At 44.7% G+C, this 14,335-nt stretch overlaps 1 protein-coding gene across 6 annotated transcripts in view; it reads left to right on the forward strand.

Annotated features, from left to right (window-relative positions):
* The window catches only part of GNAL (G protein subunit alpha L), a 147,659-nt gene that overhangs the window by 124,379 nt on the left and 8,945 nt on the right, over positions 1–14,335 (forward strand). For all 6 annotated transcript variants that reach the window (XM_014829083.3, XM_070513464.1, XM_044773504.2 and 3 more), the window contains 6 exons: positions 694–748; positions 2,228–2,301; positions 2,836–2,894; positions 3,248–3,368; positions 5,642–5,772; positions 8,059–8,126. In XM_014829083.3, coding sequence (XP_014684569.2) covers positions 694–748; positions 2,228–2,301; positions 2,836–2,894; positions 3,248–3,368; positions 5,642–5,772; positions 8,059–8,126 — 508 coding nt within the window. The remainder of the gene's footprint in view (positions 1–693; positions 749–2,227; positions 2,302–2,835; positions 2,895–3,247; positions 3,369–5,641; positions 5,773–8,058; positions 8,127–14,335) is intronic.

Below are 14,335 nucleotides of genomic sequence, written 5' to 3' on the forward strand. Positions count from 1 at the left end.
AAGATACAGATAATAAACAGATGGATGGATGTAAAACATGCGGGGCCGTGGCGAGCGCTATGCAGAACAAAGCGGGGCTGGCGCGGAGATGGACGCGGGCGCTCAGGCGGCGGGAGGCCCCGCGGGGGTGAGGGCGGTCCCCGCGGAGGGAGAGGGGCCTGCGGGGCCTTCGGCTGCGGCCGGTGCGGGACCTGCCGGTTCCTCTCCTTCGGGCACTGCCCTCCCGCTGGTCGGTAACACGCGGGGCCTCGGCCGGGTGTGCACGCGGGATCCCTCCCGCTAGCACGCGGACACGCTCACATCGCTTCTGCATCATCTTCAGACTTCTCACGCCCCGGGAACATCCTCGCCCCTCCTTTTGCACTGCCGTCGCAGCATGGCCTTCTGCTAGCCTGGCCTTGGAAGGAGGCCCTGCCCCTTCCCCAGCTCTGAGCGGCCCCTCACCCCGACCTGCGGCCGTGGGCACGAGGGAAGGGGCCGCAGAGGGGAGAGGAAGAAGGATCCAGTCCTAGCCGCTCCGTGAGGAGCCGTGTGCTATCCAGGCAGATGCTTTCAGGAGAGACAGTGGGCGCCTCCCTCAGCCTCCCCCTGCCCTGTCCTCCCGTGGCGTGTGGACTGTCCCCGTGCCCTACTCCACAACCCAGGAGAAAGTCCTCAGAGAACCTTCTGAGCTCGTGCTGGCTTTCTTTTCAGCTTCCTGGAAAGAATCGACAGCGTCAGTTTGGTGGACTACACACCCACAGACCAGGTATGTGAAGCTAGACCTGCGCCCGGCCGGCGGAAACTCGGGAGGTTAGAGGAACTGCCAGTGCTGTTCGGTGGTTATTTACACGTAGATTAAGGGAAAAATCCTTAAAATAACTACCGTTTGCTAATTGTGTTGTCCCTGCTGTGCACGTGGTGTGTTTGCCCCACCCTGTGATTTGCCCCTGACTTAGCTCTCTGAAACTTACTAGATTTCTAAATTGCCAATATTGAAATAATTTTATCTGTGGAATAGCAATATGCAATTCCCATTTCTAGTGGAGATGTCAACAGAAAACTAAACCTTTACTTCTCCAGCTTCATAAACTGTGCCCATTCTGCTCTTGGCCCCGGTCTGGGTCACAGACCACAAGCACACTCTCCAGGTGTAACCCAGAGTGTCTCCTTTGGGTTGAGCTGGAGAAAAGCGCCCCACTGCACGTTTGTTAGGTAGCAGAGAGCAACCTTCCACCCTCAGGTATCTGCAGAGACTCAGTGATCCTGAACTGCTCCGCTTAGGAGCGCCCCCAGATGCCTCTAGAGCTAGTGAACTCCAAGGAAGTTGGGGGGGGCTCCATTGAAACTGCTTCTGCAATGCTCTCCAGTGTCTGTGTGCCCTGGAGGGCCTTGGCCGTGGGCCTCTGCTGGAGGCTGTCTCTTCTCTGCCTCCCCTGGAGGACTGAGCTCCTCTCTCCCCCGAAGTCAGTTTCTCTGAGGCTGACTCCAAGAGCTTGAGATTATCAGACAGAGCAATCGAGCCTTCCTAGTCTTGAGCCAATCCCTTGGGGCCGTCCTGAACACTTCTCCTCAGACTGAGAGGGGAGGACCGCCTCCCATCTTCCAGAATTACTGCAGAGCAGCCGCTTAATTAACATCATAATGGATTTGGTGATCAGAAAAAAACAGCCCTGACATCTGACAGATGTACGAGAGTCATCAGCTGTGTAAAACTGAACGGCTTTCACATCCCCTCGGGCCTGCATCATCTATTATCCTACAGAGAACAGGAATATGCAGGCAAGAGAGAGAAAATCTAATCAACCAGCATCCAGTCCAAAAAAATCTATGATTTGTGAATGCAGAGTTACGCTTCCTTTGGTTTGTCACCAGATCACTGCCATGGCCGGCAGCTCTCCCGTGGTAGCCGCAGAGTGCGGCAGTGTCTCTGCCCCGAACACTCAGCATGTGATTTGGTTCTCAGATGCCTGACAGTCAGTGGGATGCATCCACGAATGATAAAAAATACTTCCTAAAGAAAATAAAAGCACAGCTCTCAAGTCTCCAAGGTCAAACCAATACATTAATTGTGACTTTCTCTGAGGAGTGGGACAGAACATTTGTCTGAGTTTTTAATTATTATTGTTTCTTATACAATGGAAGAAATTGCTGTTGGAAAAACTCCATTATTATGGTTGCATCCAGGCTTTCCTTCTGAAGGAGAACAATGACGTCATTTGTTTTGCTTCTCTCTTCTTGCTCCCAGGACCTTCTCAGATGCAGAGTTCTGACATCAGGGATTTTTGAGACACGATTCCAAGTGGACAAAGTAAACTTTCAGTAAGTGTGTTGAGAGCACGGCCGGCTGCAGAGGTGTGGGCAGGAAGCCATGCTGCCTGCTGGGGCCCTGATGGGCGTGCGGTCAGCAGGCCCAGCCTGTGGCCCTCGGGCACCAAGATGGAGGGAGTGGGATCCCGAATGTGCATCACTACCCTTTCAGATAAGTAAATCCAGACTGTGTGGTCCTAAAGTACATGCAAGAAGTTTAGGGAAGGGAGGAATCTGAGAGCCAGAGATGCCTGACAGGTGAGAAAGATTCATGGCATTTGCGTAGGTGGAGAGAAAATGCAGCCAGGAGAAGCCTCTCGGGCAGAGGGCGCTGCGCAGGCTGCCCTGAGAAGAGGGGCCGAGCCTGCCTGGTGAGCGCGGGCGAGTGGTGTGAGCCCAAGAAGCCAAGAAGGAACTGGGTGTGGATGCCCAGGCCGGGTGAGGTGGTGCGGAACCTCAGGGCTCACAGCGGGCAGCGCCATAGGCTCGGGAGTGCGCGTGGCTCCACGAGCTCCTAAGAACTGTCGTCCCGTTGTTCTTCCGCAGCATGTTTGATGTCGGTGGCCAGAGGGACGAGAGAAGAAAATGGATCCAGTGCTTTAACGGTGACTTCTATGCTCTCTCAAGAAAATGGGGATGAATTCTCACACTCGCTCCTGCTGCTATGTCTAAGTAGCTTTGAATTAATCATCCATAAATTGCCTTAGATATGAATCTCGTAAATAAAGAATTTAAGCATCCCAAATTGACATTCCTCGTTTGCTAGTTTGGGTAGACCCCTGGTCAGGTGCATTACTGAAACAGTTATATGCACGGTGCTTATTTAAGTCATTCTTCTAATCATGGAATGAAAATTTCTGTGGAAATAAGTAGCCCTTGGATGTGTACTTTATCATACCCCCACAATCACTGTCTGTCTAACTAGCATGCTTCCCTTTTTCTCTTTTCTCCCACAAAGACGTCACGGCTATCATCTACGTCGCGGCCTGCAGTAGCTACAACATGGTGATTCGGGAAGACAACAACACCAACAGGCTGAGAGAGTCCCTGGACCTTTTCGAGAGCATCTGGAACAACAGGTTATACAAATAATAAAGTCAGTCTCACCGCTGGATACAAATTTTCGTTCATTAGAAATACCACTTAGCTCACTTCCATTTTTATTCTCCATATATATTCATTCTTTCCTTACTGATAAATCCAAACCATGAGAAGCATCTCTTCTGGTCGATCTAATGTATACACACACTTAAAGTGGGAGCATTCCTTGATGGGGCTCTGATAGTGCTTTGTCAAGAAAATGTAAATCTCTGTTTTGAAAGCATAAGGTAGTTCAAAATTGGTTTTTTGGGTTTTTAAAATTTAGAAAGTACCAGTTTTAAACATCCACAAGTGACTGGATGATCTCTAAAGTCCTTACAGCGCAAAAGCACGGCGTAACCACGTCTGAGACTGCCGGTGTTGCGGAGGGTGGAGGGGGTGGTTTTAGAAAGGAGCGGCCAGCAAACACACACACAATACATTTAGACAGAGCTAAAAATCAAAGTTTCTTCTGAAATATTTAGGGGGAAGTATCACCAAGGAGGACAGGAAATGTAAGTTGACCTCGCAAAAGGTTTGGATTATCAGAAAAGTATTTCTCTATCAAGTGTGCAACAACTCTTCTCAGTTTTATAGTATTAAACAGTTAAGGGGGAAAAAAGCATGTCAGGAAATAGTGGGTATACAAAAGAGTACTTTGGAGTCATTAAAAATGTCTACGTAGGGGCCAGGCTGGTGGCGCAGCATTAAGTTTGCACGCTCTGCTTCGGTGGCCTGGAGTTCACTGGTTCAGATCCCAGGTGCGGACCTATGCACCACTTGGCAAGCCATGCTGTGACAGGCATCCCATGTATAAAGTAGAAGAAGATGGGCATGGATGTTAGCTCAGGGCCAGTCTTCCTCAGCAAAAAGAGGAGGATTGGCAGCAGATGTTAGCTCAGGGCTGATCTTCCTCAAAAAAGAAAAAAAGTGTATTTTATATATGTATAAATATATACATATTTATATGTGTGTGTACACACACACTCACAAATATATATACAGTCACATGGGACAATGACTGCAATATTGTTAAATGAAAAAGCAGATTTAAAAACAGCATGATCTTAGTTTTATAAATATCTGTGAGGATAGAAAAACAAAGCCTGGAAGTAAAAACATAAAAATTCTAGAGCCAGCCTGATGGCCTAGTGGTTAAAGTTTGGCGCTCTTACTGCTTCAGCAGCCCTGGTTCGTTGCCTGGGTGCAGAACCACACCACCCGTCTGTCAGTTGCCATGATGTGTCAGTGGCTCACACAGAAGAACTAGAAGGACTTACAGTTAAGATATACAACTAGGTACTGGGGCTTTGGGGAGGAAGAAAAAAAAGAGGAAGATTGGCAACAGATGTTCGCTCAGGTCGAATCTGTCCCTGCAAAAAAAAGAAAAGAGTTGTTAGAGATAGTTGATTTTTAAAAAATTCTAATAGTGAATGTCTCTGGGTGCAATTTGATTTTTTTCTATGTATCTTTCTATAATTACAGATTCATTTTTAGAAGGATTATGTGTTTTATAACTACAGTTTAGAAACAGTAAGGCTGTTTCCATTTGGGAGGAAAATGGATTGTGTTTCTGATTCATCTAGTCCTGCACGCTAATCATCAGCTGATTCCTTTGAAGTAATAGAATGTCCGAAAGCTTTGCCGATCAGCACGCCTGCGCTGTCTTAAGCCAGTTCCCAGTGTCTATTTAATGAAACACAGAGAGAACGCTCCTTCCTTCACCCTCGCCGTCGCTGAGCCCCTCCCTTCAGCTTGTCCAGTGCGGTGAGCTGGAGCGAGATCTGGTTAACATCCTGCTCCACATCTGGAGAACCTCCAACCTGCTCAGAGGCAGAGGAGAAAGACCCACGCCAGCCACGCATTACATTCTGTGCCATTAGCTAAAGAGTATTTGTTATTGTTGTTGTCAATGCCTTAGCTTCTTCTTGTTTTCTGACCCTTTATTAGTAAACTACACCACAAAAATCCAAGTGTATCTATTCCAGAAGTAAACCTTGGCTTTGGTACCAGTGAATTTCTATCCCCAGTGGAGTTGAATTAGAAGGTACTGCACTCCAGATCACCTGCCTCCTGTGTTTACTTGTTTGTCATTGTAAGAATGTCTTGCTTGAAGATGGAGGAGGGAACCAAGATATTGGTCTATCAAATAATTCTAAATCTTACACAGTGTCAGGAAGATGGCAGTGTTGTCCTTTTCAGTGGAAAACTCCTACACTAGAGGTACTTTCATATACTAGTGGATGTGACATTTGTGTTTCCTTCTTTTCAGGTGGTTACGGACCATTTCTATCATCTTGTTCTTGAACAAACAGGATATGCTGGCAGAAAAAGTCTTGGCAGGGAAATCAAAAATTGAAGATTATTTCCCAGAGTATGCAAATTATACTGTTCCTGAAGATGGTAAGATTTTAAAACAAATTTCTCCCAAAGAAGGGAAAGAATTCTTCTTTCACTAGCCCTATAACTATAATTCAAACAGTTCTGATGAATCTTGGAAATTTAATTAATTTAAATCAATTCTCTTGGCTACTGCCCCATCCTCAAGTACTAGAGTATTAAAATGTCCATTTAGGATTCCATTTATAGACATTTCAGTTTGACTTTCTGTGCAAACTGTGCTGCAGGAGAAAGGGCAGTTTTGGGTGTGCATATGTCATTTGCTGGGTGAGTTCTGCCTCTTGGTGGCTTGGTTGGGTCTGTTGTGGACTGGGCCCGTGTCAGCCCTTTACAGCTGCCCTCAAACTGGACCCCCACAGTAACCTATGTGGGAGGTTCCGTTAGTCTCATGTTTTCCTGTGGAAAGTGAGGCTGAGAAAGGCAAAGTCACGTGTTCAAGCTCGCTCAGATGGAACCTGAGAAGGAAGGCAATCTTGGAACCTTTCAGCCCTGAGCCCACACTTTCAGCTGCCATATTTCCATCTCATCTCCAGCGATGGCTTTGGCCGCAACACTGGGGATTTCTGTCAGACTGACCAGCCATCCCAGGCCCCCAGAGACTGGGGGGGGTTGCCAGGATGTGGGACTTGCAGTGCTAGAGCCAGAATTCCTGTCCCGGGCAAACCCGAAGAGTTGGTAATCCCGTTTCCCACTGCCGCTCTTCCGTTCTGAGCATGCGCTGGGCCACAGGAGTCTTGTGGGAGGGATTTGTTTACAGCAAAGTAACACCGCTTCTCAAAATCCAAATCCCAAACTAGATAAAGCAGAGTGAAAGGGACTTCCCTAGAAACTTGGGTTAGGAAGTTGAGAAAATTCTTCATCATCTCGCACTAACCTCAGCCAGCCTGGTGGTATCCTTTCCAAGGCTGTAGATAGTGTGCCGCCCGCCTAAGGGAAATCGTCAGCGCACCGCTTGTGTTGCCCTCTCTGTTGCTGGATTACCAGTCTCTCAGCAAGCCGGGTCGTCTTTAACTTTCCCAGTAGCCAGTCCCCGCCATCCCCTCACACCCGTCAATACTCAAGCTCAGCGGAGCTTACCTCCAAAATGCCCACTATGACGTGCTCCTCTTTCTTTCCCTCCTCACGGCCTTGGTCTTGGCCCTCCTTTCCCTCATCTCAGCTGTAGTTCTGGTCAATGTATCTTCCTGCCCAGGCTCCCTGATTCTGGTCACTCAGCTTTCCGGAACATTCTCTGAACTTCTGCCAAAGTCATCTTTCTGAAACACAACCATAACTCTGCTTATGATCCCTACCAGTGTTGGCTTCATCTCACCACAAGTTGAGGCCAAACCTAGCCTGGCCAGGAAATACTAAAAGCTGTCCTCCCCGCTCCTCTCAGTGGATATTGTGCTGCCCTCATTGGTGGGTCCTGTGCTCCCCCTCCCACACTTAGTGGATCCTGTGTTCTCCCCACCCTCAGTGGATTCTGCCCCTCCCCCAGACGCTCAGTGGCTGCTGTGCTGCTCCCCGGCCCCACTCCTCCCCCTGCTTCTCCTCTCTCCCCTCTGCACACCAGGCTCCTGCCCTAGGCTGAGCATGGTGGGTCTCCAGGTCAGGCCTGACTCAGCGCTGGCTCCCCATCTCCTGCTGCACATGCATGATGATGTAGTCACAGTAGTGGCAACAGAGAAGGAAGAGTTGGAGCCTAGATTTTAGGAAAATAGATTTCTTGGAATCACAGAAAATATTGAATGATCCCGTGAACTTAGAATCTATGTGGGAGGAAGACTCAGAAAGGGCTAGGGTCAGAATAGTCACTATGGTTGATTTCAGTTAGGGGCTGCAAATGCCTGAGTCTGTGGGAGGGGCAGGGAGGAGGGGTTCTCCCCAGGAACAAGGCTGATGGAATGAGAACACAGCCCAGATGAGCACAGCTACTCCTGAAACCACCGCCATGGGCCTGGCACCCAGCTCCTGGGGGCTGCCGAGTCCTCTCTCCTTGGGAGGGCTCTGAAGGTGAAGCCAGTATGCTGATGGGCAGTGTTCACTGAGATGCTTTCATTTTATTTGAGTGGAAGTTATCCCCCTACACCACCAAAAAACAGTTTCATCAGAGCTATAACAGTTAAAATTAAAATGACTTGGGAGAAGGGGGGAATGAAAGTTCCATTTTAGCTTTTTGCCTTGCCATCTGTGTGTTTCAATGCTGAGTGTACAGCAGTCCAACTTTGGGATTCCCTCTATATTTTCCATAGAGTTATATCTTTGTTTCACGTCACTTAAATGAAATTCCACTTGTAATTTCTACAGCAACACCAGATGCGGGAGAAGATCCCAAAGTGACAAGAGCGAAGTTCTTTATCCGGGATCTGTTCTTGGTAAGCGATTTTATTAACTTTTGTTCTCCTACCAACTTAGAGTTAGCGTTGTTCTTTGCAATTTGCAAATGACGTACCCTTTCAGAATCTCATTTCATCTCCCTTAAAATGATAAGAGACAAGAGAAGGCATCGTTGCTTCCTCTCCCAAGCTGAGCACCCTGAGGTTCCGCGAGGTTGGACTTCTCACCTCGGGCCACACGGTTTCCAAGCAGAGACAGGCAGCGCTGTGCTCTTGCCCGTGTGCACAGGCCCCCAGGACCAAGGCTCAGGGGAACGGGACCCTGTTTACTTGTACTTTTTAAGAAGGAAAGAGTCCTTCCGCAGAGTCTGAAACACCAGCACCCTCCCCAGGGGTAACTCTTCCTCCATTCAACATCAGAGGCTAACGGTTCACGTTAAGGTGGACCAGCTCAAATCCAGACAGTTCCTTTTTTATGTTTTTTTCCTTATTTTGAGATAATTTTAAACTTACGTAAAAAGTGAAAGAATCATACAATGTACTCTTCACCAAAATGGGCCAATTGGTATAATTTTGCCACATTTGCTTTATCTATCTGTCTGTCTGTATTTTTTTCTTTTGAATAACGACCATGTGTTCAAGTTTTCCTAGCTTGAAACTAGTAGATGCCAAGACATACCCTACGGCGTGTTCCGGGTTGTACCCAGACACCTCTTGGCGTGTGTAGACTCTGCTTCTGGAGAAGTGGGGATCTTAGCCCAGTCTGCAGAGGGAGGGCCAGGCGCTTCGGTGGGATCCCATCCTCAGGAACCCCTTTCTCCACCCTCTTCCCGCCACACCCCCTTGGATTGCCTCTTGAATCCTACATTGAGGTAGAAAGTAACAAGGATAAGAAATCACATCCCCAAAGTGAGTTCTGAGGAACAAGAGTTCCCAGGAAGTTGGCAGGTGGCACCGGGGAAGGGCTCTGCAGTGAATAACCCTGGGAAATGCTGTGCAGAGAAAGTGAGAGGGTCCCTGTCTCCAGACCCCTCGGGACCTCTCTCTGCGGCTGCGCACTGCGAACCTCTTCGGTGAGGGAGATGAGCTTGTGGTAAATCAAGGGCTCCCTTTTACGAGGAGCATCTTGCAAGACCATAAAATACAAAATCGTAAAAAGTGTTCCACAAAATGCTGTTCTAGTGAGAACCAGAAGTTAACTAAGTGTGCAAATCGGGCATTTCGATAAAGAATAGAAAGAGAGCTGCGCCATCCCGCCAAATGAAGGGCGTGCCTCCGCCGTTCAGACCTTGGGCAGAAACCGGTTATCCTCCAACAGTGCACAAAGCCTGGCTGGTACGCAGTTTGCAAATCGGGGAAATAAAGCCATGGGGTTATTGATGGACATGCTTTATTGTGCAATTTGCCTGGGCCAGTCTGAGAAGTTTTGGGTGGGCATGCGTAACCCCAGATTTAGAAGGCAGCCAGGGCAGGTTGCACAATTGGTTATTTATCAGTATTTAGTCTAGATAGGAGCAAATCTTGGGTGAAACAATAACTTTGGTAATACAGGGCCCCAAGAGCAGAGTGAGGAATGAACGATACAGATGGAGAGGAGGAGGTGGTGGTAAGCCCTGGCCTTGAGGAGGGTGAAGGTGGGTTTGGGCCAAGAAGGGAGAGGGCATAGTGAGACCCTCTCTCTGAGAAAGGCCTTCTCCTTAAATGTCGCCATGGAGGGTGCTGACCACCAGAGGTTCATCCCAGACAAGCTCACTTCTTCCCATGTTGGGGAGGCATGGACTGTCTCCAGAGCAGGAGGACCTTAAAACAGAGAAGCTAGGAGGAGGGAGGGCCAGGTGGTCAGCCCCAGTGTCCCGCCAGTTACCGTCACCCAGTCCTGTCCCTCAAACTGGAAACCAGCTGCAGGCCCCAGCCCAGACCTGAGCCCGAGTCCCCCCCAGGACCAGTGACACCCAACCGTTTGTTTTGTTTTTTGCATTGTGACCTTCAAGTAAATTCTTTGGTTTCTTTTTCCATTTATTTATTTGTTTATTTATTTATCTGTTTATTTTTGTTGAGGTAACATTGGTTTATAACATTATACAAATGTCAGATGTATATCACTGTATTCAATTTCTGTGTGGACTGCATCACGTTCACCACCCAAAGACTAACTATCAACCATCACACACGTGCCCAGTCACCCCTTGAGCCCTGCTCCTTCGCCCTTCCCCTCTGATAACCACCAATCTAATCTCTGTGTCTGTGTGTTTGTCTGTTGTTGTTTTTATCGTCTACTTATGAGTGAGATCATACGGTATTTGACTTTCTCCCTCTGACTTATTTCGCTTAGCATAATACCCTCAAGGTCCATCCATGTTGTTGCAAATGGCAAGATTTCATCCTTTTTTTATATCTGAGTAGTATTCCATTGTGTATATATATATATATCATGTCTTCTTTATCCATTCATCCATTGGTGGGCACTTAGGTTGCTTCCAAGTCTTGGCTGTTGTGAATAGTGCTGTGTGAACATAGGGGTGTGTGTATCTTTACACATTTGTGTTTTCAAGTTCTTTGGATAAATATCCAGCAGCAGAATAGCTGGATCGTATGGCAGTTCTATTCTTAATTTTTTGAGAAATTGCCATACTGTTTTCCACAGTGGCTGCACCAGTTTGCACTCCCACCAGCAGTGTATGAGGGTTCCCTTTTCTCCACAACCTCCCCAACGCTTGTTATTTCTTGTCTTAGTAATTATAGCCAATCTGACGGGAGTGAGGTGATATCTCATTGTAGTTTTGATTTGCATTTCCCTAATAATTAGTGACGTTTAACATCTTTTTGTGTGCCAGTTGGCCATCTGTATATCTTCTTTGGAAAAATGTCTGTTAAGTTCTTTTGCCAATTTTTTAATTGGGTTGTTTGTTTCTTTGTTGTTGAGATGTATGAGTTCATTATATATTTTGGTATATTAACCCCTTGTCAGAGATATGGTTTGCAAATATCTTTACCCAATTGTTAGGTTGTACTTTCTTTCTGTTGGTGGTTTCCTTTGCTCTGCGGAAGCTTTTTAGTGTCATTTAATCCCATTTGTTTATTTTTCTTTTGTTTCCCTTGCCTGGTGAAACGTGGTATTCAAAAAGATGCTGCAAAGACCAACATTGAAGAGCATACTGCCTATGTTTTCTTCCAGAAGTTTTATGGCTTCAGGTCTTACATTCAAATCTTTAGTCCATTTTGAGTTAATTTTTCTGTATAGTGTAAGATAATGGTCTACCTTCATTCTTTTACATGTGGCTGTCCTGTTTTCCCAACTCCATTTATTGAAGAGACTTTCCTTTCTCCATTGTATGTTCTTAGCTCCCTTGTCAAAAATTAACTGACCATAGATGTGTCGTTTTATTTCTGGGCTCTCAGTTCTGTTCCATTGATCTGTGTGTCTGTTTTTGTGCCAGTACCATGCTGTTTTGATTACTATAGTTTTGTAGTATATTTTGAAATCAGGGAATGTGATACCTCCAACTTTATTCTTTTTTCTCAGTATTGCTTTGGCTATTTGGGGTCTTTCATCGTTCCATATAAATTTTCAGATTCTTTGTTCTATTTCTGTGAAAAATGTCATTGGGACTTTGATAGGAATTGCATTGAATCTGTAGATTGCTTTAGGAAGTATGGACATTTTAACTGTTAATTCTTCCAATCCATGAGTGTAGAATATCTTTCTGTTTCTTTGTGTCTTCTTCAATTTATTTCAACAACGTTTTATAGTTTTCAATGTACAGGTCTTTCATCTCTTTGGTTAAATTTATTCCTAGTTTTTTATTCTTTTTGTTGCAGTTGTAAATGGGGTTGTATTTTTTTTCTTTTTTTGGTGAAGAAGATTGGCCCTGAGCTAACATCTGTGCCAGTCTTCCTCTATTTTGTATGTAGGACACCACCACAGCATGGCTTGATGAGCAGTGTGTAGTTCCACATCCAGGATCCAAACCCACTAACCCTGACCCGCCGAAGTGGACCATGTAAACTTAACCACTACACCACTGGGCCAGCCCTAGGATTGTATTCTTAATTTCTCTTTCTGTTACTTTGTTGTTAGTATATAGAAACACAAATGATTTTTGTATGTTGATTTTGTATTCTGTAACTTTTCTGCTTTCATTATTTCTAATAGTTTTTTGGTGGATTCTTTAGAGTTTTCTACATATAAAATCATATCATCTGCAAATAGTGACAGTTTTACTTCTTCCTTTCCAAGTTGGGTCCCTTTTATTTATTTTTCTTGCTCTATTGCTCTGGCTAGGACTTCCAATACTATGTTAAATAAGAGTGGTGAGAGTGAGCATCCTTGTCTGGTTCCTGTTCTTAGAGGGGTAGCTTTCAGTTTTTCTCCATTGAGAATGATAATAGCTGTGGCTTTGTCATATATGGCCTTTATTATGTTGAGGTACTTTCCTTCTATACCCATTTTATTCAGAGTTTTTATCATAAATGGATGCTGTATCTTGTCAAATGCTTTCTATGCATCTATTGAGATGATCGTGTGATTTTTATTCTTCATTTTGTTAATGTGGTGTATCACATTGATTGATTTGCAGATGTTGAACTATCCCTGCATCCCTGGAATGAAACCCACTTGATCATGGTGTATGATCTTTTTAATGAATTGTTGTATTCGATTTGCTAGTATTTTGCTAGGATTTTTACATTGATGTTCATTAGTGATACTGGCCTGTAATTTTCTTTTTTTCCGTTGTCCCTGTCTGTTTTGATATCAGGGTAATGCTGGCCTCATGGAATGAGTGAGGAAGCTTCCCCGCCTCTTCAATTTTTTGGAAGAGTTTGAGAAGGATAGGTATTACATCTTCTTTGAATGTTTTGTAGAATTCACCAGGGAAGCTGTCTGGTTCTGGACTTTTGTGTTTTGGGAGGCTTTTGATTACTGTTTCGATCTCCTTACTGGTGACTGGTCTATTCAGATTCTCTATTTCTTCTTGATTCAGTTTTGGTAGGTTGTATGATTCTAAGAATTTATCTGTTTCTTCTAGATTATCCAATTTGTTGGCATATAGTATTTTTGTAGTATTCTCTTATAATCCTTTGAATCTCTGAGTCATCCATTGTAATTTCTCCTCTTTTGTTTCTGGTTTTATTTATTTGAGCCTTCTCTCTTTTTTTCTCGGTGAGTCTAGCTAAAGGTTTGTCAATTTTATTTTCTTTTCGGAGAACCAGCTCTTGGTTTCATTGATTTTTTCTGTTGTTTTTTTAGTCTCTATTTCATTTATTTCTACTCTAATGTTCATTATTCCCTTCCTTCTACTGATTTTGGGCTTTGTTTGTTCTTCTTTTTCTAGTTCCTTTAGGTGCACAGTTAGATTGTTTATTTGAGATTTTTCTTGTTAGTTGAGGTAGGCCTGAACTGCTGTAAACGTCCCTCTTAGAACTGCTTTTGCTGTATCCCATAAATTTTGGAATGTCATATTTTCATTTTCATTTGTCTCCAGGTATGTTTTTACTTCTCCTTTGATTTCTTCAGTGATCCAATAGTTTTGCAGCAGCATTTTGTTTAACTTCCATGTATTTGTGGCTTTTCCAGTTTCCTTCTTGTAGTTGATTTCTAGTTTCATACCATTGTGGTCATAAAAGATGCTTGGTATTATTGCAGTCTTCTTAAATTTATTGAGACTTGTTTTGTGGCCTAATATGTAATCTATCCTGAAGAATGTTCCACGTGCATTCAAAAAGAATGTATCTTCTGCAGTTTTTGGATGGAGTACTCTGTATATATCTACTAAGTCCTCCTGGTCTATGGTGTCATTTAAGGCCTGTGTTTCCTTATTGATCTTCTGTTTGGATGGTCTATCCATTGATGTTAGTGGAGTGTTAAAGTCGCCACTATTATTGTGTTACTGTCTATTTCTCCTTTTATGTCTGTTACTAATTGCTTTATATATTTAGGTACTCCTATGTTGGGTGCATGGACATTTACAAGTTTTATATCCTCTTGTTGGATTGTTTCCTTTATCATTATGTAGTGCCATTGTTTGTCTCTTGTTACAGATTTTGTTTTAAAGTCTATTTTGTCTGATATAAGTATTGCTACCCCAGCTTTCTTTTCATTGCCATTTGCATGGAGTATCTTTTTCCATCCCTTCACTTTCAGTTTGTGAGTGTCTTCAGGCCTGAAGTGTGTCTCTTGTATGCAGCATATATATGGGTCTTGTTTTTTTTTTTTTTTAATCAATTCAGCCACCCTATGTCTTTTGATT

This window comes from Equus asinus, chromosome 7, assembly GCF_041296235.1.
Source record: "Equus asinus isolate D_3611 breed Donkey chromosome 7, EquAss-T2T_v2, whole genome shotgun sequence".
Classification (NCBI taxonomy): domain Eukaryota; kingdom Metazoa; phylum Chordata; class Mammalia; order Perissodactyla; family Equidae; genus Equus; species Equus asinus.